Source organism: Rhinatrema bivittatum, chromosome 13 (genome assembly GCF_901001135.1).
Source record: "Rhinatrema bivittatum chromosome 13, aRhiBiv1.1, whole genome shotgun sequence".
Classification (NCBI taxonomy): Eukaryota; Metazoa; Chordata; class Amphibia; order Gymnophiona; family Rhinatrematidae; genus Rhinatrema; species Rhinatrema bivittatum.
In genome coordinates this window covers 38,263,230-38,284,764 of record NC_042627.1, presented here as the reverse complement: position 1 = coordinate 38,284,764, position 21,535 = coordinate 38,263,230, and the positions used below count along the sequence as shown (strand labels likewise).

The 21,535-nt window shown below is 51.2% G+C and overlaps 1 protein-coding gene across 2 annotated transcripts in view; it reads right to left on the bottom strand.

Annotated features, from left to right (window-relative positions):
* The window catches only part of LOC115074847 (threonine--tRNA ligase 2, cytoplasmic-like), a 112,104-nt gene that overhangs the window by 58,347 nt on the left and 32,222 nt on the right, over nt 1–21,535 (bottom strand). The window contains exons 6-9 of one of the 2 annotated variants that reach the window (XM_029574766.1): nt 14,850–14,914; nt 14,321–14,399; nt 6,171–6,317; nt 1,724–1,822 (exon numbers count right to left, since the gene is read on the bottom strand). In XM_029574766.1, the coding sequence (XP_029430626.1) occupies nt 1,724–1,822; nt 6,171–6,317; nt 14,321–14,399; nt 14,850–14,914 (390 nt within the window). The remainder of the gene's footprint in view (nt 1–1,723; nt 1,823–6,170; nt 6,318–14,320; nt 14,400–14,849; nt 14,915–21,535) is intronic. The other variant, XM_029574767.1, reaches the window with a different exon arrangement.

Below are 21,535 nucleotides of genomic sequence, written 5' to 3'. Positions count from 1 at the left end.
TAATGCCGTGCGACTAACAGCTTGCAACTAACAAACCAGGCAAGAAAATGGCGACCTCCGTGGCGGATTGCCACCCAGGCAGACTCTGCAAAGCCTCACTTCCTCGGAGACCAAGTAAAGATGTATGCCTTACCTTGTCTTCGGCGCTTCCCGGTTGCGACCCGGGCGGTCTCCGGCTGCGGGGGGAGAGGGTAAGTACCGTCACCGCCGCGCTCGAGGAAGTGCACCCGCTGCCTCTGGGCCGCACCCGAACTCGTCTCGCTCGGGGGCAAGGTTCCTGCCGCGAGCTGGCCACCGGACCGAGGCACTCACCTCCGAGGGACCACGGAAATCACCTCGGGAAACTCAACTGGGGGAGGGACAGACTGGTATCACCGCAGGAGTGCGGGGCTCGTCTTCAGGTAGGTGTCTTCTATGAATTTAGTCGGGTAGAATTTGGAAACACGCTCAGCGAGCGTGAGGGAGCTCCAAACTGCTTTGGAGACGGAAATTACTGAATTGCTGCACTTCCTGCGGGGTATATGTACCCGTGCTGACGTCAGATCCGTCTCCAACTGCTAGCACGAGCACACTATACCCACTTGTTTTGAGTCCATCTGCTACACGCTAGGAAAATGAGTATTTTTAATGTATGTATGGATGGATGTTTTTTAGTATTCAATGTTTTTTGGAGATATGTATTCCTTTGTATATTTAAAATGCAAATAATTGTGAAAAGATCTTTATTAAAATATTTTTGGTAATTGAAATAAAAATTGTTATAATAAATTATATGTCACTATATGATATAATTACCTATTAACACAGCAGAGGTGCGCAAACTACTTCTTGGACACATTCATGCAACAAAGTTTAACCACAACTTAAGGAGGTGCAGTTAAGTTTTTGTGACACTGTCTGTAGATAAAGTATGCGCACATTTTAGCATCTGCTTCGTTTGCATGTCATTAACATCAGCCATGAACGCACCCTCACAGCCTATTTAGCGCACCTTAGTACCTGGGAGATCAGCTGCCCCTCCCTCTCATCACTTGCTTATGCTTAACTGGGTGGGGCCTCTGAGAAGACTTAAGCACAAACAGCCCCAAAGAAGACCAATCAGAATGGCAAAGAAGGGCCAGGGGGTTCTTTTATTTTTAAACAGTTCTGATAATAGTTAGGGACCTTGTTTTCAGTTGGGGTTTTTTTTTTGTTTTTTTGTTCCTGGGAATTGATCAGTGTTCATTACAACAGAACAAAAATGAAGAAATCAGCAGAAAAAGAAAACTGGCTCACCATTTTTTCCAGATAAGTATCACTTTTGTTCTTGTTATATAAATACTGAATCCCCCCCCCCCCCAAAAAAAAGTAAAGTAAAAACTGAAAACAAAGGTCCCTACTACAAGTGATGCTTTAAAGAATATTGCTTGATCCCATAATTAAAATAAGGAAATCCACACTCCAGGAAAGCACTAAAGCTGTAGCCTAGTGGATAGAGCAGTGGGCTATGAGCCAGGAGACCAGGGTTCGAGTTCCACTGCTGCTCCTTGTGACCTTGGACAAGTCACTTTACCTCCACTGCCTCAGGTACAAACTTAGATTTTAAGCCCTCTGGGGATAGGTAAGTACCTGAATGTAATCCACTTTAAAGTGCGAAAAGCAGAATATAAAAAGTCTAAAACAAATTTACTGACAAAGTGTGGGGGGGGGAAAAATAAAAAAAGAACCTCAAAACACAACTTACCCTGATGAAGTCTATGAGAGTATTATAAATGAAGGCTCCTCTGGGAAGGAAAAAGCAGCTTCCTGGACTCAGGTCATGGAAGAAAAAAAGTTCTTGTTCCTAAAATAAAATTCAATTGCAGTCAGATGTTTGCTTCAAACTTCAGAAACAATGCAAAATCTCAAGAGTGGAAAATGCTGTAAGGTGAATTTGAAAAGAGATGTGCACACATAAAATGGCTAATTTATAAACCTCACACATACGCATGAATATCTTTGATCACATAAAAAAAGGGGAGATTTGGGGCAGGACCTCATATTAGTGTGAAAGTTGCAATTTTATACCTTGCGAATGCAGCACGCGTACAGCTCTTACCTGCGAAGATTTACTTCTGCTGTTTATCAGGTGTTTGGACCAGGATCCCCTCCTTGCGAAGGAAGACCGCTACCACCACCATAACTTTGGTGAAAGTTCAAGGAGCCGTCGCCAGACCAAATGGAAGGGCTCGAAACAGGAAGTGTTGCCCCAAGACCTTGAAGCGCAGAAACCGCTGGTGACTCAGCCGTATCGGAATATGTAGATATGCTTCCGTAAGATCCAAGGATGCTAGGAACTCTCCCGTCTGGACAGCCGCCATTACCATCCGCAGGGTCTCCATGCGAAAACGAGGGATTCGAAGACAACGGTTCACCTTTTGGAGATCAAGGATGGGACGAAACATGCCCTCCTTTTTGGGAACCACAAAGTAAACCGAATAATGCCCCCGACCCTCTTCTGGCTCTGGTACCGGGACAATGGCCTGGAGCTGGATTAGACGCTGCAGGGTCTCCCGCACCGCTTCCTGCTTGTTGCGCGAGGCCACGCGGGACTCCACAAATACCTCCCGCATGGGACGTGAAAATTCTAGAGCGTAGCCGTCTCCGATCACCTCCAAGACCCAGTGGTCTGAGGTGATCCTTGTCCATTCCGTGTAAAAGTTGGATAATCTGCCCCCGACAGCTTTGACGATGGAATGGGGACTCGTGGCTTCATTGAGAGGTTTTACTGCCTCCCGACCAGAGGTGTCCAGAGTCCCGGCTGGGGGGACAACCACCCCGAAAGGACTGACGTCCCGAAGTCTGCTTAGGCGTGGAAGGCGAGGAATATCTGCCGGATCGAAATCTGCGTGAATCCCGATAACGCGACCGAGAAGGAAAAACCTCTCTGGTGGACCTTTTATCGTCCGGCAACTTATGTCCCTTGGATTCTCAGAGCAGTTTCACCAACTGTTCTAGCTACTCGCCGAACAGGAGTTTTCCCTTGAATGGGAGGTTACACAGCTGAGATTTTGAGGACAAATCTGCTGACCAATTGTGCAGCCACAGCAGGTGGCGCGCAGTCACCACAGAAACCATGCTGCGCGCTGAAGTTCACACCAGGTCGTAAAGCACATCCGCCACATATGCGATGCCCGCCTCCAAACGGGCGCCCTCCAGGGCGGCACTATTGCCAGCTGCTGAACTGGCGTTAGAGTCCTGAACCCGGCACAGACATGCCCTCTGCATAAGGCTGGCGCAGATCATAACCTGAAGACTCAATGCGGCCACTTCAAAGACTCACTTCAACTGGATCTCCAGTTTATGGTCCTGCATATCCTTTAAAGCGGCAGCTCCCACCACCAGAATAGTGGTCTTCTTTGTCACAGCGGAAACCGCCGCATCCACCTTCGGAATTTTTAGAAGATCCAGAACATCTGTCGAAAGAGGATAGAGCTTGGCCATCACTCTGCCCACCTTGAGTCCCGCGTCCGGTGCAACCCACTCGCGGGTCACCAGCTTGTGAACCTTTTTAGGCAGTGGGAAGGATGAAGTGGGCTCCCGGATGCCGTCAAGGACCGGATTAACCCCTTCACTATCTGATTCTTCTTGCGAGATCTTAAGACCTAGGACTTCCAACACCTGGGGAATAAGGGGTCGTAGTTCCTCCCGCTTAAAAAGGCGGACAACGCTGGGATCATCCCCTTCTGTGGGTGGAAAATCATCCTCATCTGCATCATCTTGATCAGGGTCCCCAAGATCAGGGACCAAATTCAGAACCGGAGCCGTCCCCAGGTCAATCGGAGATCTGGAAGACGGGGGCGGGTTCTGCGGCCCCTGGGAACCATCATTCTCCCCACGGGCCTGCTGTTCCTCGAGTCGACCCCTCTTTAGAGGTGGCTCGGAAAGACCCCCAGACTGACTAAGCCTCTTGAACCCCGCCTGCTTTCTGGCCAGGAAAGCCTGGTGCATTAGTAAAACAAACTCAGGCGAGAACCCATCCGGGTCTCCATCCCCCGGTGTGGGGTCCTGAAGCGCCAGTCCATCAGAGATATCCTTCCCCACAAGGGCTAAGACTGGAGGGGAATCCTCCACTCTTGAGCCTCTGGGTGAAGCCCCCCCTCCCAGGGGGAGGGCACAGGCCCCGACAAGCCCTCCATCCCAGAGGAGTAGGATAAACAGAGGGAGGCTGAATCCAAAGCCTGCCCTCGCGCCCACATGCCCGACAGACCGCGGACTTAGAGCGGGGCCCCATTAATGACCGCGCAGCCACGCGGTCCAGGAGCTGAGGGGAGAAGCGCTGAAGCCGGGAAAAAAGACGCGCTGCCAGCTGTCCGATACCAGGAAGGAGGCGAGGCCGTGATATCTTCCCCCACCGGAGCTGACAGAAAAAGGCACGCAGTCAGAGGCGGGAGAAAAAAATGCCGACAGGCTGGCTCTGAAACCGCCACGTTGCCGATCTCGCTGAGCCGCGCCAAAATTCTAGCTGGCGAAGAAACACTTACCCCCTCCCTTCTGAGTAACCCAGAGCCCCAAGAGCAGAGGGAAATGTCGCAGAAAGGCTGCCAAACACCCCGGAATACCTGCAAAGGCTGGCTGTCCCGACCCAACTCCTTACCTCAGACGAAAGCACAGAGAATCTCATACTGTTTCCAGTTTTTGTTTTTTTGTTTTGTTTTTTTTAAACAAACTTTACTGAGTCCTGTAGAGCAGAGAGGGTCGAAGGAGCAGCTTAAGGGGAGCAGCCTTGGGGGTTAGTAACCAGGAGCCCCTAGCCTTCACACTCTGAGTGGCAACAGACGAAACCCAGGAAGAGGTAACCAACCCCCCGGACGTTCGGCTTCGACTGAGGGATGGCCCACGAAGGTGCCTAACACCTCAGGAAGCAATGCTGACTAAAAAATCCAGAATTAAGAAAAATAATTCCAACTACACTGAAAAAATTAGCTAAGACTGCAGGTACCTCTCTTCCAGCTGCTGGAGTCAGAGAAATACTGGGGGACTGCAGGTGGCACTCTTGAATATATGGCAGTGCTCAAAGATTTGCTGACTCCACCTGTTGGTAGGGATACACAACCCACTTCTCTGGACTGATCCTGGTACATATAGGGAAAGTTACGATTTTATACCTTGCGAATGCAGCGCGCGTACAGCTCTTACCTGCACATATTTACTTCTGCTGTTTATCAGGTGTATTTTGAATAAAAGCTCTTTATTGCCAAATATGGAGTGCGTCAGGGGTAAAGTGGGAGGAGTGAAGGCTAAAGAACCAGAGATGGACTGGGCAAACTGGTGGCCAAATTGGTTAAACTAGTCAGTCTGGTACCCCATGCGGTAGCGATCAATAGGGGACATTTTATTTCCTTGAAATGTTGGACTTTAACTTCTTCTTTGGATCCAGATTAGAATTACCGAGCTTTCCCTTGTCAGGTTCAGCTCACTCTTAACATTTGATGGGCCACTCCAGAATTTTAAAGGAGCTTTAAGGGCCTTCTAAAGGCAGCCTGCGGTCTTGTGCCCACACAACCTTTTATGCGAGGGTGCATGCGCATATTTGGGCGGGTGGCCCATACGCTTGAATTTTATATCGTCCGCATAAGCACACATGTATTATAGAAAATACGCCTAGTGCAAGAGTAATACAAGAGTCTTAGCCCTTGTGGGGAAGGATATCTCTGATGGAAAAATACTTGTATTTTTCCGCCTGAGTTCATTGTAAACCGGCATGATGTGCTTCACGAATGTCGGTAAATAAAAGTTAATAAATAAATAAAATAATGCGCATATATGTGCCTCTAATTTTAAGCATTTACACGAGCAACTATTTGTGCATTTTCTTTAGGAATTGTCAGCTTTTCCATGCGTAAGAGAGCTCATTTTATAGCATGCGCGTGTAAAGATAGGAAATTTTCAGACACACTCTGGTGCCCTGTGCGGAAGCGATGCTTCATCATAAGCAGTACAACTGATAGTAGGGGCGCACACACACTCCCTCAATCACAATAATCCCACTCACGTGCTTAGTCATACACTGTTTGTGTAAGTGAATACAAAGTTAGTTTTACCATCTAAAAGCGGATCAGAAGAGCCCCCAATCAATGAGAGTGTGTATATATATATATATATATACATATACACACACACACACACAATAATGACGATACTGTACCCACCCTTCCAATTTTCCTATGATCACGGTTTCGAGCTTCTTCCTGGAATTTTTCCCATTCTTTCATCATTTTTGTGTCCGGGAAGGAAATCCCATAGATTCGCTGCAGGGTCTCCATGTCAGCCTTCCCCTCCCAGTACGTGGATGAATTCTGATATTTACAAAATAATATAGTATTTTTAAAAAAAAATTACTAGTATTTCCTTGTAATTTTAGTTGCATTTTAAAGTACGTTTTGGACCAAGCTACTACTAGCATATCTGTGCTGCAAAAATCTGACAAGAAAATTACAAAAAAAAAAAAAAGCCAAACTTGTCCTAATAATGATCCTAAAAAGAAAATTAGGTCTTACCTCTGATAATTTTTGTTCCTGTAGTACCAAGGATCAGTCCAGACTCCTGGGTTTTGCCTCCGCACCAGCAGGTGGAGACAGAGCCAAACTTGTCAGGCTCCACATATATACCAGGGTGCCACCCACAGCCTGCCAGTATAACGTAATGTCAAAGCAGAAAAAATCCTGAACTGACCACTAACTAAGACCCCCGGGAGATTAACCAGAGAAAACTAGGCTCACTGACCCCAACGAGGGCCCTGCCCCAAAGAATGAAACAGGCATCAACTGATCTAAGTACAGTAGTAGAGATCTACGGACATCCAGCTTCTTCAACTCCCTGGACACCGGATCCGCTTCTGAAAGATCCCCAAAGGAAGGGAGTTCCACCGACTGGTTCAGGTGGAACAAAGAAACCACTTTCGGAAGAAAGGAAGGAACAGTGCGTAGCGTAACCCCTGCTTCCGAGATCCGCAAGAAAGGTTCCCTACAGGATAGCGCTTGAAGCTCTGACATTCGTCTAGCAGACAAAATTGCCACCAAGAACACTGTCTTTAAAGTAAGATCCTTAAGGGTTGCCTGCTTTAGAAGTTCGAAAGGGGGGGCACACATAGCCTTGAGCACCACATTCAAATTCCAGGAAGGGCATGGCACTTTCAAAGGCGGACGCAACTGGATCGCCCCTTTCAAAAATCGGTTCACATCGGGATGCGTCGCCAAAGGCCTACCTTCAATAGACCCCCAAAACCAACCAAGAGCCGCTACCTGCACCTTCAGAGAACCACAGGATAGGCCATTAGCCAGACCGTCCTGCAGAAAAGCCAAGATGGCTGAAACTGAAGCTCTGGTAACATGAATTGAACTCTCAACACACCATGATTCGAAGACCTTCCACACGTGCACGTACGCCAAAGAAGTTGACTTCTTCCGCGAACTCAATAAAGTAGAAACCACCGTGTCGGAATAGCCTCTGCTCTTCAAACAATGCCTTTCAAAAGCCATGCCGCTAGACAAAAGCGATCTACCTGATCGAAACACACGGGTCCCTGGTGGAGAAGATCCGGGAGGTTCGGGAATTGCAGCAGCTTCTCCACGGCAAGGTTGAGGAGATCCGCAAACCAAGGTCGCCGTGGCCATTCGGGCGCCACCAGAATGACCTCTGATGGATGGTCTTCTATGCGTCTGAGAACTCTGCTGATCAGGGGCCAAGGAAGAAAGACATACAGAAGGACAGAGGTGGGCCACGGTAACGCCAGGGCGTCCACCCCTTCTGCCCCTGTCTCTTCGACGGGCGAGAAACCTTGGGGCCTTGGCATTCTGAAACGTCGCCATCAGATCCATGGCTGGTGTGCCCCATCTGTCGCAGATGAGCTGGAAGGCCTTGTCTGACAATTCCCACTCTCCGGGGTCGAGATGATGATGGCTCAGGAAGTCTGCATGTGTGTTGTCGACCCCCACTATGTGGGACGCCGCTATAGTGGCCAGGTGCTGCTCCGCCCACTGGAACAGAAGGCGAGCCTCGAGAGCCACCGGTTGACTTCTGGTTCCGCCTTGACGGTTGATGTAGGCCACCGTTGTCACGTTGTCTGAGAGAATCCTGACCGACTGTCCCAGAACCAGGGAACGAAACGCCAGCAAGGCCAGACGGACCGCTCTGGTCTCCAGCCGATTTATCGACCAGCGCGCCTTGAACCGACTTCCGACGACACACCGCTCCCCAGCCACGGAGACTCGCATCAGTGGTGACCACCGTCCATTCTGGAGTCCCCAGGGTCACTCCCTGGAGAAGGTTGGACAGGGAGAGCCACCACCCGAGACAGAGATGAGCCGGCTTTGTCAACGGTAACGTGAGAGCAACGCGGACTGCAAGAGTTGCATGTGCGTGAAAGACCAGGGTACCAGGGCCAGCGTTGACGCCATGGAACCTATCAGCTGCAGATAGTCCCAAACAGTCGGTGGTTGTTTCAGGAGCAACGCCCTCACCTGTCCCTGCAATTTGCGGCGATGCTCTGACGAAAGGAAGACCATCCCTTGGCGAGTATCGAACAGCACTCCCAAAAACTCCAGAGACTGAGAGGGAATGAGATGACTCTTTGCGCTGTTCACCACCCAACCTAGGGAGTGCAATAACTGCATGACCTGGGCAACCGCGGACCGACAGAGGGATTCGGACTTCGCCCGAATCAACCAATCGTCCAAGTATGGGTGAACCAGCAATCCTTCCCTCCGAAGCTGTGTCGCTACGACCACCATGATATGATCTTTGTGAAGATTCGAGGAGTTGTGGCCAGCCCGAAAGGCAAGGCCTGGAACTGATAGTGCTTCCCCAAGATGTAGAACGGAGATGCCTCTGGTGATCCTTCCTGATCCCGATGTGCAGGTAAGCTTCCGTGAGATCCAGGGATGCCAGGAATTCCCCGGGCCGCACTGACGCTATAACGGACCGCAGGGTCTCCATGCGAAAGCGCGGAACCCACAGACATCGGTTGACACTCTTGAGGTCCAGTATGGGACGAGAGGCTCAGTCTTTCTTTGGCACGACGAAATAAATGGAGTAGTGTCCTCTTCGTTGTTCCAGAGGTGGGACTGGGACGATTGCTCCCAAGTTGAGCAATCTTTCCAGGGTGTGATGGACCGCTCTGCGCTTGTCTGCATTCCCGCAAGGAGACAGGAAGAATCGTGGACAGGGCTGGCGTGCAAAATCTAAGGCGTAGCCGTGCTTTACCACCGAAAGTACCCACTGGTCCAACGTGATCTTGGCCCATTCCTCGTAAAAGAGAGACAATCTGCCCCCTACACTGGGTACTGAGGAATGCGCCGTCCGTACATCATTGTGCGGACTTAACTCCGGAAGGGTCCTGGGAGGAACCAGACCTACCAAAACGCCTGCCCCGAAAAGGCTGAGTCTGCTGCCGTCCCCCCCCCCCCTCCCCCGGGGCGAAAGGAGGAAGGGGATGAGAAAGAAGTACCTGGGCTTGAGCCACGGGACCTCCGATTTCCCCTGAACCGAGACCTAGAGGAGAAGGAGTACCTGGAACGTGTCCTGTCTTCCGGAAGACAATAGCCCTTATTCTCCCCCAGTAGCTGAATCATATCATCCAATTCCTTTCCGAACAGCAGCTTACCCTTGAACGGCAAGGAGCCCAGCTAACTTGGACGCACCGTCCACCGCCCAGTTCCGTAACCATAGAAGCCGCCTTGCGGAGACCGCCGAGACCATGGAGCGAGCAGAAGTTCGTAACAGATCATACAGGGCGTCCGCACTGTAGGCCACGGCCGCCTCCAGGCATCCAACCTGTCGAGCTTCCTCCTCCGACAGGCTCTCATTTACCAGAAGCTGTTGGGCCCATTGCAATCCGGCACGGAGTGCGAAATTACTGCAGATTGCTGCCCGGGCCCCTAGGGCCGAAACCTCAAAGATCTTCTTCAATTGCATCTCCAACTTCCGATCCTGGAGATACCTCAAGGCCGTGGTGCCCGTGACCGGGATGGTAGTGCACTTCATGACCGCTGACACAGCGGCGTCCACCTTAGGGACCCGCAGGACCTCCAAGGCGTCCTCCGGCAATGGGTAAAGCTTGTCCATTGCCTTTGAAACCTTTAACCCCAAGTCTGGGGTGTCCCACTCCCGATACAGCAAATCCATAGCAGAAAAATGGAAGGGTAAGGTCGTAGGGGGGCCATTCAGGCCCAACACCACCGGACCCATGGAGATCCCTAACTCCTCCAGTATGGCGGGTAGGAGGGGCGCCAGTTCGTCCCTACGGAATAGACAGATGACCCTGGGGTCGTCGCCCTCGGACGTCTGACTGTCGTTTAGCCCCTGACGACGGATTCCCATCTCCCTCTACCCCCCTCGGGGGTGGAGACGGACCCTCCGAGTCTTCCTGGTCTGAAGAATCTTCCGAGGTATCTAGGACCGCCTGTGGGGGATTGGCCCTCAGGGGCCGCTTCGCCCTCGGCTCAGCAGTCGGGGCCCCCCACTTAGGACGGTCCCTATTCCCTGAATGTGGCCCCTCGGAACCACCTGACGGCGATGCGGGCCATTTGCACGCCTTACGGGCCTTAAAGGCCCTGTGCATGGCCAAGATAAAATCAGATGAAAAAGAGGAGCAGGAGACGTCCGAATCAGGAACGTCCCCCTGTGGTCGGACACGGAGGGGATCGCTGAGGGGAAAGGGGGGGGGCGGCAAATTTATGCCCCCCCCCCCCGAGGGCCCCGCCGCGATCGGAAGCGATCCTGGGCCCGGCGCCAAAATGGCGGTCCTTGCCGCGCTGGGTTGTACTGCTCGGGAGGGAGGCCCAGAAGATGACCCCTCCACAACAGCCATCGCTCCCTGCTTCACAAGTGCCCCCCGCACGGCTCCCGAAGGTCCCTCGTCACCAGGGATGCAGGCCGAGCAGAGCCCATCCCTGGAGAGCCGCGCGCCGACCCGCAGGCTGCACAGGCCGCGCCACGTGGCATCGCGGGCCGACTCGCGCTGCTCCCTTCAGAAACGCAAAATAAAAACAAAAAAATCCGGCAGAAAAGCCCGGCCCCGAAGCCGAGAAAAAACAACTTCCTCGGCGCACTGCCACACAGCGCGAAGGCCCTGCTAACCATTTTTTTTTTTTTTTTTAAACAACGCTGTCCCTCGGCGAGTGCTGAAGGGGCTTGGTTGGGGTGAGTGAGCCGGGCTCCCCGGTATCACCCCTGCTGGGCCGGTTCTTACCTATAGGGTCCTTGACCCTAAGCCACAATCGCCTGACAACCAGGGGGGATGGTCCCCTCGGGACCTGACAACCCCCTGGGTGGCTCAGAGCCGTCCACAAAGACTTGTGCTGTAGGGAAAAAAAAAAAAAACCGACAACCCAGTTCTTCTTCTTTTTTTTTTTTTTTAAACTTTACCAACAGGATGGAAGGAAGCACTCAGCTAACAAATCCCTTCCTTTCCTAACTAAAAAACAATCTAGATCAGTAGAGACTGTGGGTTAAGCACCCAGCACCTGCTGGAGACAGAAATATACTAGCAGGCTGAGGGTGGCACCCTGGTATATATGCGGAGCCTGACAAGTTTGGCTCTGTCTCCACCTGCTGGTGCGGAAGCAAAACCCAGGAGTCTGGACTGATCCAGTACGTATAGGGAATGTGGTTTGCAGGCAGAATCAATGCAATTCAGCACATAGTGCTGGGGTTTTTGTGGGGGCAGGGGAAGGGATGTGCAGCTGAACTAGATTGGCTTCGGGATGGTATAACACTACACAGAGAGAGTCCCAGTCCCACTAACAGCTCTGCTACAGCTGATGCAGACTATTAAAAAGAGAAGGACTGCTTAAAAAAAAAAACAAAAAAACACACAGATCTGCAAGAAGTCCTTGGTTGGCTAACCTGGAATCTACTCTTTCCTACATTTAACATTTTTGGTTTAAGGTCATTTACTGTTTTCCCTATGAAATTAACATCTTAAGTTTCTTTGAGGCCAATAATGGAAAAAAAAAAAAAAAAAAAAATCAGAAAACAGAAACTTTCAGTGGATAAGTTATCAGGATACTCAGCGGGATAAATATCTCATTGAATAACCTCAAATAAAGTTATCCAGGTACGTATGTAGCTGAATAACTTTGAAACCTAACGGGCTATGGTAGAATATTGCCAATTATAAGTTTCAAAGTTATCCATGAATGTGTACCAGGACAACTTTAACCTTAACTGACTATATTTATTGTTAAAGATCATAGATGGTTAAGTGGCAAAAAACCAAGAAAAAACAAAAAACCAGCCAAGCAGGCCTGCCAGCCAGATCTCCTACCCCTCTGCCCTAGTGCCAACTCCCCTTTTCCCAAAGCAGTTTATAAGCCTGTCAGACTGATAGCCACCCCCCCCCCTTTCCAGGGATTCTCCAAATAATCCCTCCCGCTGAGTCCACACCTCATCCTCCCCGAAACCTAGAGGACCAATGAACGGTGAGCAAAGAAACAGGACCCCCATGTGGAGTCTTCATCCTGGGGAGAGAGAGATTTGAGCTCTCTGTGCAGAGACAGTAACTTTACACTTCTGCCAGTTTGGAAGGGGTCTCCTGCCCACTTGGGGACTCTATTTTTCCAAGCCCTGGAGGGTAGACATTTCCCTGGTTCTGGTGCCAGAGATTCTTGCGCAGACTGAGGAGAGAGATTGTAAAAGTAAGAGACTCTGTGGATTAAGCTGTAGGGCCAGACTTCAAAGTTTCAACAGTAAAGACTATTTTTGGACACTCAATGGCTCCAGTGGTTTTATTTGGCACAATCAGCACACATTGTGACATACGGATACCCAGGGACGAGAACAAAGATACAAAGGGTCACCCCCTAGCACTCATAGCCTTGGAAGTGATCTTCCCCCTAACTCAAAAGAAACCAGGCCCTGAAAGTAAGGGACTGTGTCAAGCTAGCCTGCTAAGGCTCTAGTGCCAAAGAGTCATATTCTTTTTGTTTGACTCTTCGGGGCTGGAACCCAATCCAGCAGGTCGCAGTCCACACCTGGGGATGGGCTTACATACACATTTCTCCTCAGTTGCTCATGCAACTGAGGAGAAATGTGTATGTAAGCCCATGTGTATGTGTATGTGCGGTGTGAAACTTGCATGGGGGGTTTTCACAGCAAGCAATACAACTGTGTGCCCCCTCCCTTACCTGGCTGGTGACTGTGGAAGGAACTTTCAAATCTTTAAACACATCCCAATGAAAAAAAGGAGGCTCTAAATCATTTTAAGAGGCAAATGGATGATCTCGCTAATGCTACTCTTTCAAAAAGTGTGTTTACCTAATTAAATAGCAAACAAAGATGGCTAGCAGTCGAATAGTCCAGGTAGCAAAGCACAGAGAGATCAGGACTAGATGAATAGGGTTTGAAGGTACTCAAGGCTGTCTATGTGCACTGTTGCATTGGGTTATTTCACATCATAAGACAGAAAATGCAACAAAGCTTTCTGCCAGAGGGTTGCCTACTATACAATGAGTTTTAAGGACCTATAAGGGGTAGAGGTGGAGCTTTCCCAACCGCCAGCACGAGGACAAACTCTGCAGAGGCTTTTAACCTACAGCCTTTTGCACCAATTTTCAAAATGAAAGTCCATGTGCGCTTTCACTTGGAGACCTGCTGCGAATGTAAAGTACCCAGGTACGTCTGCACCCGTTTCTCAGTGCGGGTGTTTTTTTTCCCCCGCCCCTGACCTAAACACAACCCATGCCCTCCCTGGGAACCCCTCAACGCGGCTGCAAGCACAGGCGCAGCAGCAGCAACAAGGGAGGGCAATTTCCAGATGGTTACGTTGCGTGCGGAAACTGCGACTGACCCACCTCAAAGGCAAGAAACATACCCTCCCGATGTCTTGACATTTGAACGGCAAGGTTCTTGTACCATCAGCTTACAGCCTCAGGCTTCTGGCGATGCCTCTTTTGGTGGCTTCTGCCCTACTCTACAGCAAGGGAGTAATTTTCTAAACTGCCAGCTTTGTGGTGGAGTCCACAGATACTTTTACACGCGCACTTTGCCTTTGGAAACTGTCCCGGGACGCTACACCCCACAGAGATCTGCACCGGCTTTTCCTGCTGGTCCTTCTTCCTTGAAAATGCCATCTACAGTTATTTCCCTCCGACCCAACCTACTTTTCACCTGGCCATAAGGTTGAGCACTGCCGACTGCCGTACACACTTCTGGCTAGACAAGGGCTGGGCAATTTTCAGACAGCCCTCGGTATTTCCCAAAATAAATGGCTTCTGAAAACTGCACTCTAGAATAGCAAAGAAAACAGCACCCCACAATAATGTGTGTGCAATATCTTCAATATACAAGGGCGTATTCTTACCTTATATATTTTCAAGGCCTTAATTTTACCTGTGTGTCTCACGTGTGGACCTTTACAAAGGTCAATCAGGGGGCCACATCTGTAAAAGAAGCCACAATAAGTGGTCACCTCAAATTTCAGAAAAGTTAATAAAACATGGATTGGGATGGGGGTGGGGGGGGGGAGGGGGTATTGATAGACCTTTTAGATCGATGACATTTTGATATCACTTTTGGAACCGCTCTCAGGGGCCGGCCCCCATCTTTATTTATTTATATATTTAAAACGCTTGCATTCTGCAGCTTCCGAATTTAAAATATCCATTCGGAGCGGATTCTTTTCTTTCAAGAATCATGGCTCGCTCCTACCCAGATATTCCTTCAGGACCCTCACAGAAGAGCGAAGTGGAGGTCAGGGAGGTCGCCGGCCCTGGCTAGGCTCAGCTTGGCCTACCAGGTTAAAGACAAGGGAAAGTTTGTCCATTTAAAAATAAGGATATCATTATCAATACTTTCAAAGAAAACAAAAAAAACGCACACATTTTTGTTACCTGTACACTGTTGTTGTTGGTGTGTCAACCTTCTCATTCAGAATACGACATTTGAATTTGTTGTACTGTGAAAAAAAAAACCAAACACACTCATACTATATGGAGAGCTTTAAAGTTTAATCACAAATTGCACAATGTTGAGATTACTACCTGATAATCTCCTTTTCCTTAGTGTAGACAGATGGACTCAGAACGAATGGGATAGTATCCGCGTGCTAGCAGTTGGAGACGGATCTGATGTCAGCACGGGGGTATATATATCCCCACAGGAAGCGTAGCAACTCAGTAATCTTCCTTGCAAAAGCTGTTATGGATATGTGTACTGACGCTCAGTGAAAAGTGAAAACAGGATTCCCCTGACCGATTGATAGGAGCTGGAGACCGCCAGCATTCCCAACCGGAAGGCGTTGACATCTGGTAGAGTGTACGCTCTTATGGAATCTAAGACATGGCTTACCTTGAATCGGTGAAACCCATGTACACAGGCAGCTGGGCGGGATGCTGAGTCCATCTGTCTACACTAAGGAAAAGGAGATTATCAGGTAGTAATCTCAACATTTCCTGGCGTGTAGCCAGATGGACTCAGAACGAATGGGATGTACAAAAGCTTTACTCCCAGCCTGGGCGGGAGGCTGCCTGAGGCCCATGTAGTACCGCCCTCGCAAATGCTGAGTCCTCCCCAGCCTGGACATCCAGACGGTAGAACCTGGAGAAGATATGGAGGGAGGACCATGTCGCCGCTTTACATATTTCTGCAGGCGACAGCATCCTGGATTCCGCCCAGGATGCCGCTTGTGCTCTGGTAGAATGAGCCTTGACCTGTAGAGGCGGAGACTTCCCAGCCTCTACGTAAGCTGCTCTGATAACTTCTTTAATCCAGCGGGTGATTGTGGGCCGCGAGGCCGCTTCACCTTGCTTCTTCCCGCTGTGCAGGACGAACAGATGGTCCGTCTTTTGTAGGTCTTGTGTCACTTCCAGATATCTGGGCAGCAATCTGCCAATGTCGAGATGGCGTAATAAACGCCCTTCTTCAGATTTCTTCAAACCCGCCGTGGTAGACAAGGATATGGTTTGGTTAAGATGAAACTGTGAAACCACTTTCGGTAGAAAGGAGGGAACCGTGCGAAGATGGATAGCCTCTGGAGTGATTCGCAGAAAGGGATCACGGCAGGACAGTGCTTGTAGCTCTGAGATGCGGTGTGCTGAACAGGCAGCCAGCAAGAACACAGTCTTCAAGGTGAGAGACCGGAGAGACAGGCCCCGAAGGGGTCTGAAGGTGGATCCCGCGAGGAAATCCAAAACAAGGTTAAGGTTCCATAAGGGCACTGGCCACTTCAGTGGCGGACGAATATGCTTGACTCCTTGCAGGAAGCGAGAAACATCTGGGTGCTTGGCGATGGTCTTGCCATCCCTCCTGGGACCATAGCAAGACAGCGCAGCCACCTGAACTTTGATGGAGCTGAGGGAGAGACCCTTCTGAAGTCCATCCTGCAGGAAATCCAACACAATAGGGATTGTGGTCACATGTGGATTGGTGCCATGAGTGTCGCTCCATGCTTCAAATACTCTCCAGATCCTTACATAGGTGAGGGATGTAGAAAACTTGCGAGCTCGGAGGAGTGTATTTATCACGGGCTCCGAGTATCCTCTTTCCTTCAGTCTAGCCCTTTCAATGGCCAGACCGTAAGAGAGAATTGAGCTGAATCCTCGTGGAGGATGGGACCTTGACGTAGAAGGTCCCGGAGAGGAGGCAGGGGAAGAGGCTCCCCTGCCAGTAGTCTTCTTATGTCTGCGTACCAGGGTCTTCTTGGCCAGTCTGGTGCCACTAGAAGAACTAGGCCCCGGTGTTTCTGAATCTTGTGGATGATGGCACTCAGCAGAGGCCACGGAGGAAAGGCGTATAGCAGAGTCCCTGGAGGCCACGGCTGGACCACGGCATCGATTCCGTGTGAGAACGGGTTGCGCTTGCGGCTGAAGTATCTGGGTACTTGAGCATAGGACTTGTCCGCCAGTAAATCCATGTCCGGAATCCCCCAGTGATCCACAATCATCTGGAAGGCTGTGTGTGACAGCTGCCACTCTCCCGGGTTTAGACTTTCTCTGCTGAGGAAGTCTGCCGTGGTGTTGTCCTTCCCGGCAATGTGGACGGCGGAGATGTCCTGCAGATTCGCTTCTGCCCAGGCCATCAGTGAGGCGATCTCCAGAGATACCTGTCGACTTCTGGTTCCGCCTCGACGGTTGATGTATGCCACTGTGGTGGCGTTGTCGGACATCACTGACTGCTCTGTTCTGCAGTCTGTGAGCAAATCGCAGACATGCCAATCGGACTGCCCGAGCCTCTAGGCGGTTGATGTTCCATGCTGACTCTTCTCTGTTCCACCGCCCTTGTGCGGTAAGTCCTTCGCAGTGGGCACCCCAGCCGCTCAGGCTGGCATCCGTGGTGAGCAGAGTCCACGTGGGAGAGGACATCTTCGACCCTCTGCTCATGTGGCTGGGCTGCAACCACCACCGTAACTGGGTCCGTACTCTGGCAGGCAGAGGCAGGTGCGTGGAATAGTTCCGTAGACGGGGACTCCAGCGAGAGAGCAGGGAGTGTTGTAGAGGTCTCATATGGGCCCGTGCCCAAGGTACCACTTCCAGGGTGGATGCCATGAGACCGAGAACCTGCAGGTAATCCCAAGCCATGGGCCGACTGGTTCCCATCAAGTATTGAATACGCGTCTGAAGTTTCAACCTTCTCTTGGTAGTGAGACTGACTGTGTCTGCCTGCGTGTCGAACTGTACTCCCAGGTATTCCAGTGACTGGGAAGGCTGTAGGCAACTCTTGCTGAGGTTGATTACCCAGCCCAAGCTTTCCAGGAGGGCGATCACTCTGTCGGTTGTCCGATAGCTCTCCTCTCGTGATTTCGCCCTGATCAACCAATCATCTAGGTAGGGATGGACCAGAATTCCTTCCCACCTGAGCGCTGCTGCTACCACGACGACCACCTTGGTGAAGGTCCGCGGTGACGTGGCCAACCCGAAGGGCAGAGCCCGGAATTGGAAGTGGCGTCCTAAAACCTTGAAGCGTAGGTAGTGCTGATGATCCAGATGGATCGGGATGTGCAGGTATGCCTCTGACAGGTCTAATGCCGTGAGGAATTCTCCTGGCTGTACTGCGGCCTTGACGGAGCGCAGAGTCTCCATGCGAAACCTCGGGACCCATAAGTATTGATTGACGGACTTGAGGTCCAGGACAGGCCGAAAGGTGCCCCCTTTCTTGGGCACCATGAAATAAATAGAATAGTGTCCAGAATTCACTTCCCAGGCAGGTACTGGGATGATGGCTTTCAAGGACAGGAGCCTCGCCAGGGTAGCTTCCAATGCTGCCTGCTTGTGTATGGGACATGAAGATTCCACAAACTTGTCCGGAGGGAGATGATGAAAGTCCAGATAATACCCCTCTCGGATGATGGCGAGGACCCACTGGTCCGACGTAAATCTCGACCCATCTGGGGTAGAAGAGGGTTAACCTGCCCCCTATGGCTCCGTCCCCCAGATGAATCGGCGGAACTTCATTGGGAGGCGCGTCCGGGACCCGAGCCCGGGCCTGCTCCCCTCTTGCGCTGCTTGTCCGAAAGGCCTGATTCCTGGCCTGAGGACGCGGCGCCTGATAGCGACTCCTGTAAGGAATGAAGCGCTGTGAACCCCTGCCCCTGGAGGGCCTTGGAAGGGCTCGCTGACTCCTTCGGAACCGATCTTCCGGCAGTCTAAGGCACTGGAGAGGCGCCCCATGTACTGGCCAGTTTATCCAGGTCGCTGCCAAAGAGGAAAGAACCCTTAAAGGGCAATCTGGTGAGGCGTGTCTTTGAAGGCGCATCAGCTGACCATCTCCGGATCCAGAGGTGCCTCCTGGCGGCTACGGAGGATGAGATCCCCTTAGCAGTTGTCCAGACCAGGTCTGAAGCAGCATCCGTGAGGAATGAAAGAGCGGACTCCATGTCAGCTGCTGGAGCGTTGTTCCTGACCTGTGACAAACAGGCACGCGTCACTACTGTGCAGCAGGTTGCAATCCGCAAAGAGAGAGCTGCCACCTCAAAGGTCTGTTTCAGAATGGCGTCCAGTCGCCGGTCGTGAGGCTCCTTGAGGGCCGTCCCCCCTTCAACTGGAATAGTAGTGCGCTTGACCACAGCGCTAACCAAAGCGTCCACCTGAGGACACGCCAGCAGGTCCTGGATAGCCGGTGCCAATGGGTACATGCCCGTCAGGGCCCGGCCCCCTTTGAAGGAAGCCGCTGGTGCCGCCCATTCTAAATCTATCAGTTGTTGTGCTGCTTGCAAGAATGGAAAATGGCGGGCTGTAGGACGAAGACCTTCCAGCAGAGGGTTCTGCGCAGAGGGTACCGTAGCGCTGGGACCCGTAATATCCAACTCCGCCAAACACTGCGACACCAGGTCGGAGAGATCCTCTTTAGGGAAGAACCGCCTCATGGTTCTATATGGTTCAATCCCTGGGGGAAGTTCCCCTTCGTCCGGGAGTTCGGACTTGTCCGGTGAAAACCCCTGGTCTGACTGATCGGGGCTGTCCATCGGCGGGAGGTCCCGCTCACGATAAGGGCGTGAGGGTCCAGGAACAGGATCCGCAGGAGCCGCCACCGCAGCAGCCGCTGCAGTCGCGGCCACTGCAGGCACTGCAGAAACCGCAGGAACAGCAGGAACAGCAGGGCCTGGACGGGAAGCAGTTTGCATCTGGACAAAAGACTGAATCCCATTAAAGAGATACACCCAGGAAATTGAAGCAGCCTCTAATCGCCGGGGTACAAGATCCCCCGGGATTCCCGATTGGTCGAGACTGCCCATTAAATCCGGGGTAGCCGCCAGGGAACTGTCAGCAAATCTCAGCTGAGACTGGTCCTGGTCCGAGGGTCCCACGGCCTCCTCACATTGGGCACATAGGGAGTCTGGCTCTTCACTGTGCGTGGCTCGAAGCTGGCATGCAGAGCAGAGGCCAAGGGCTTTAATGCCGGAGGCAGGCGGCGCCCCCGCTGAAGACGCTGAGGCGTTCTGTTCCATTGAAAAGTATTGGCTGGATAAAAGCGGCCACAATATACGCTTAAGAGAACAGGCGCTCAATAATAATATGCGGCAGCAATATGCGCTTAATACAACAGGCGCTTAATAATATGCGGCAGCAATATGCGCTTAATACAACAGGCGCACAATGATATGCGGCAGCAATCTGCGCTTAATACAACAGGCGCTCAATGATATGCGGTAGCAATATGCGCTCAATACAACAGGCGCTCAATAATATGCGGCAGCAATCTGCGCTTAATACAACAGGCGCTCAATGATATGCGGTAGCAATATGCGCTCAATACAACAGGCGCTCAATAATATGCGGCAGCAATCTGCGCTTAATACAACAGGCGCTCAATGAAATGCGGTAGCAATATGCGCTTAATACAACAAGCGCTCAAGAACGCTAAGTGATATATCATACGCTCTCCATAATAGGCGGTCATGAATACACGCTCAATAGTGTCCAACAGGCTCTCAGCAATAAGCGGTTAGCAATACACACTCAATGGCATTTAATATGCGCTCAGCAATATACAGGCAGCAATACAGCCGCAATGGCATTCAATATGCGCTCAGCAATATGCTGTTAGCAATACCCGCTCAGTGGCATTCAATATGCGCTCAGCAATATGCAGTTAGCACTACCCGCTGAATGGCCAATAGGCGGTTGGCAACATCAGTGTAATCTGCGTACAATAATCAGGTCAATATACGCACAAGGAGGAATAGAGCTGCGCCCATTACGGGCGCCCTACCTGAACGAGGCCCACAAAATGGCGCCCTCCTTGGCGTGCCGCGCCGCCGATCCTCGACTCCTTCGGAGACCCAAAAAGAAGATGTACGCCTCACCTGATCCTCTGCGCTTCCCGGCTGGAACCCGGGCGGTCTCCGGCTGCGGGGAGAGCGGGTAAGTACCTTCACCACCGCGATTGAGGATATGCACCCGCTACCTCGTCCACGCCGGGATCGAGGCGCCTCGTATGCCTCACCCGAACCTCGCCCGGGGGCTATGTCCCTGCCGCGGTTCGGCCGGACCGAGGACTTAACTCACCAGGGGATCACGGAAATCACCCCGGGCAACTCTACTGGGGGAGGGACCTTAGGGTATCACCGCAGGAGTGCGGGGCTCAATGGTTTTGTAGAAATTAGAAAGTAGAACCTAGAAATATAAGAAAAAAGAAAATTAAAGTAGCTTTGGAAAGCACGCTCAGCGAGCGTGCAGGCACTCCAAACTGCTTTGGAGACGGAAATTACTGAGTTGCTACGCTTCCTGTGAGGATATATATACCCCCGTGCTGACGTCAGATCCGTCTCCAACTGCTAGCACACGGATACTATCCCATTCGTTCTGAGTCCATCTGGCTACACGCCAGGAAATGACTGTTTTCTTCTCTTGCTCAGCTTTCTTTCTGTGAAAGGTTTATTCCTACACTCAAATCCTGAACTGTGTGATGGCTGCAGCCGAGCGACCGATTTTATAGCTGCCCACCTATAAGTAAGACATCTGCGGATATTATTCTCACATACAGAGAACCGTTTGTGTTACCAGAGTCAATTGTTGCTGATTAACTGAAATGATTAAAATCTAATTGTAGTGCAAAGGCGTCAGTACATACTCCCCCCCCC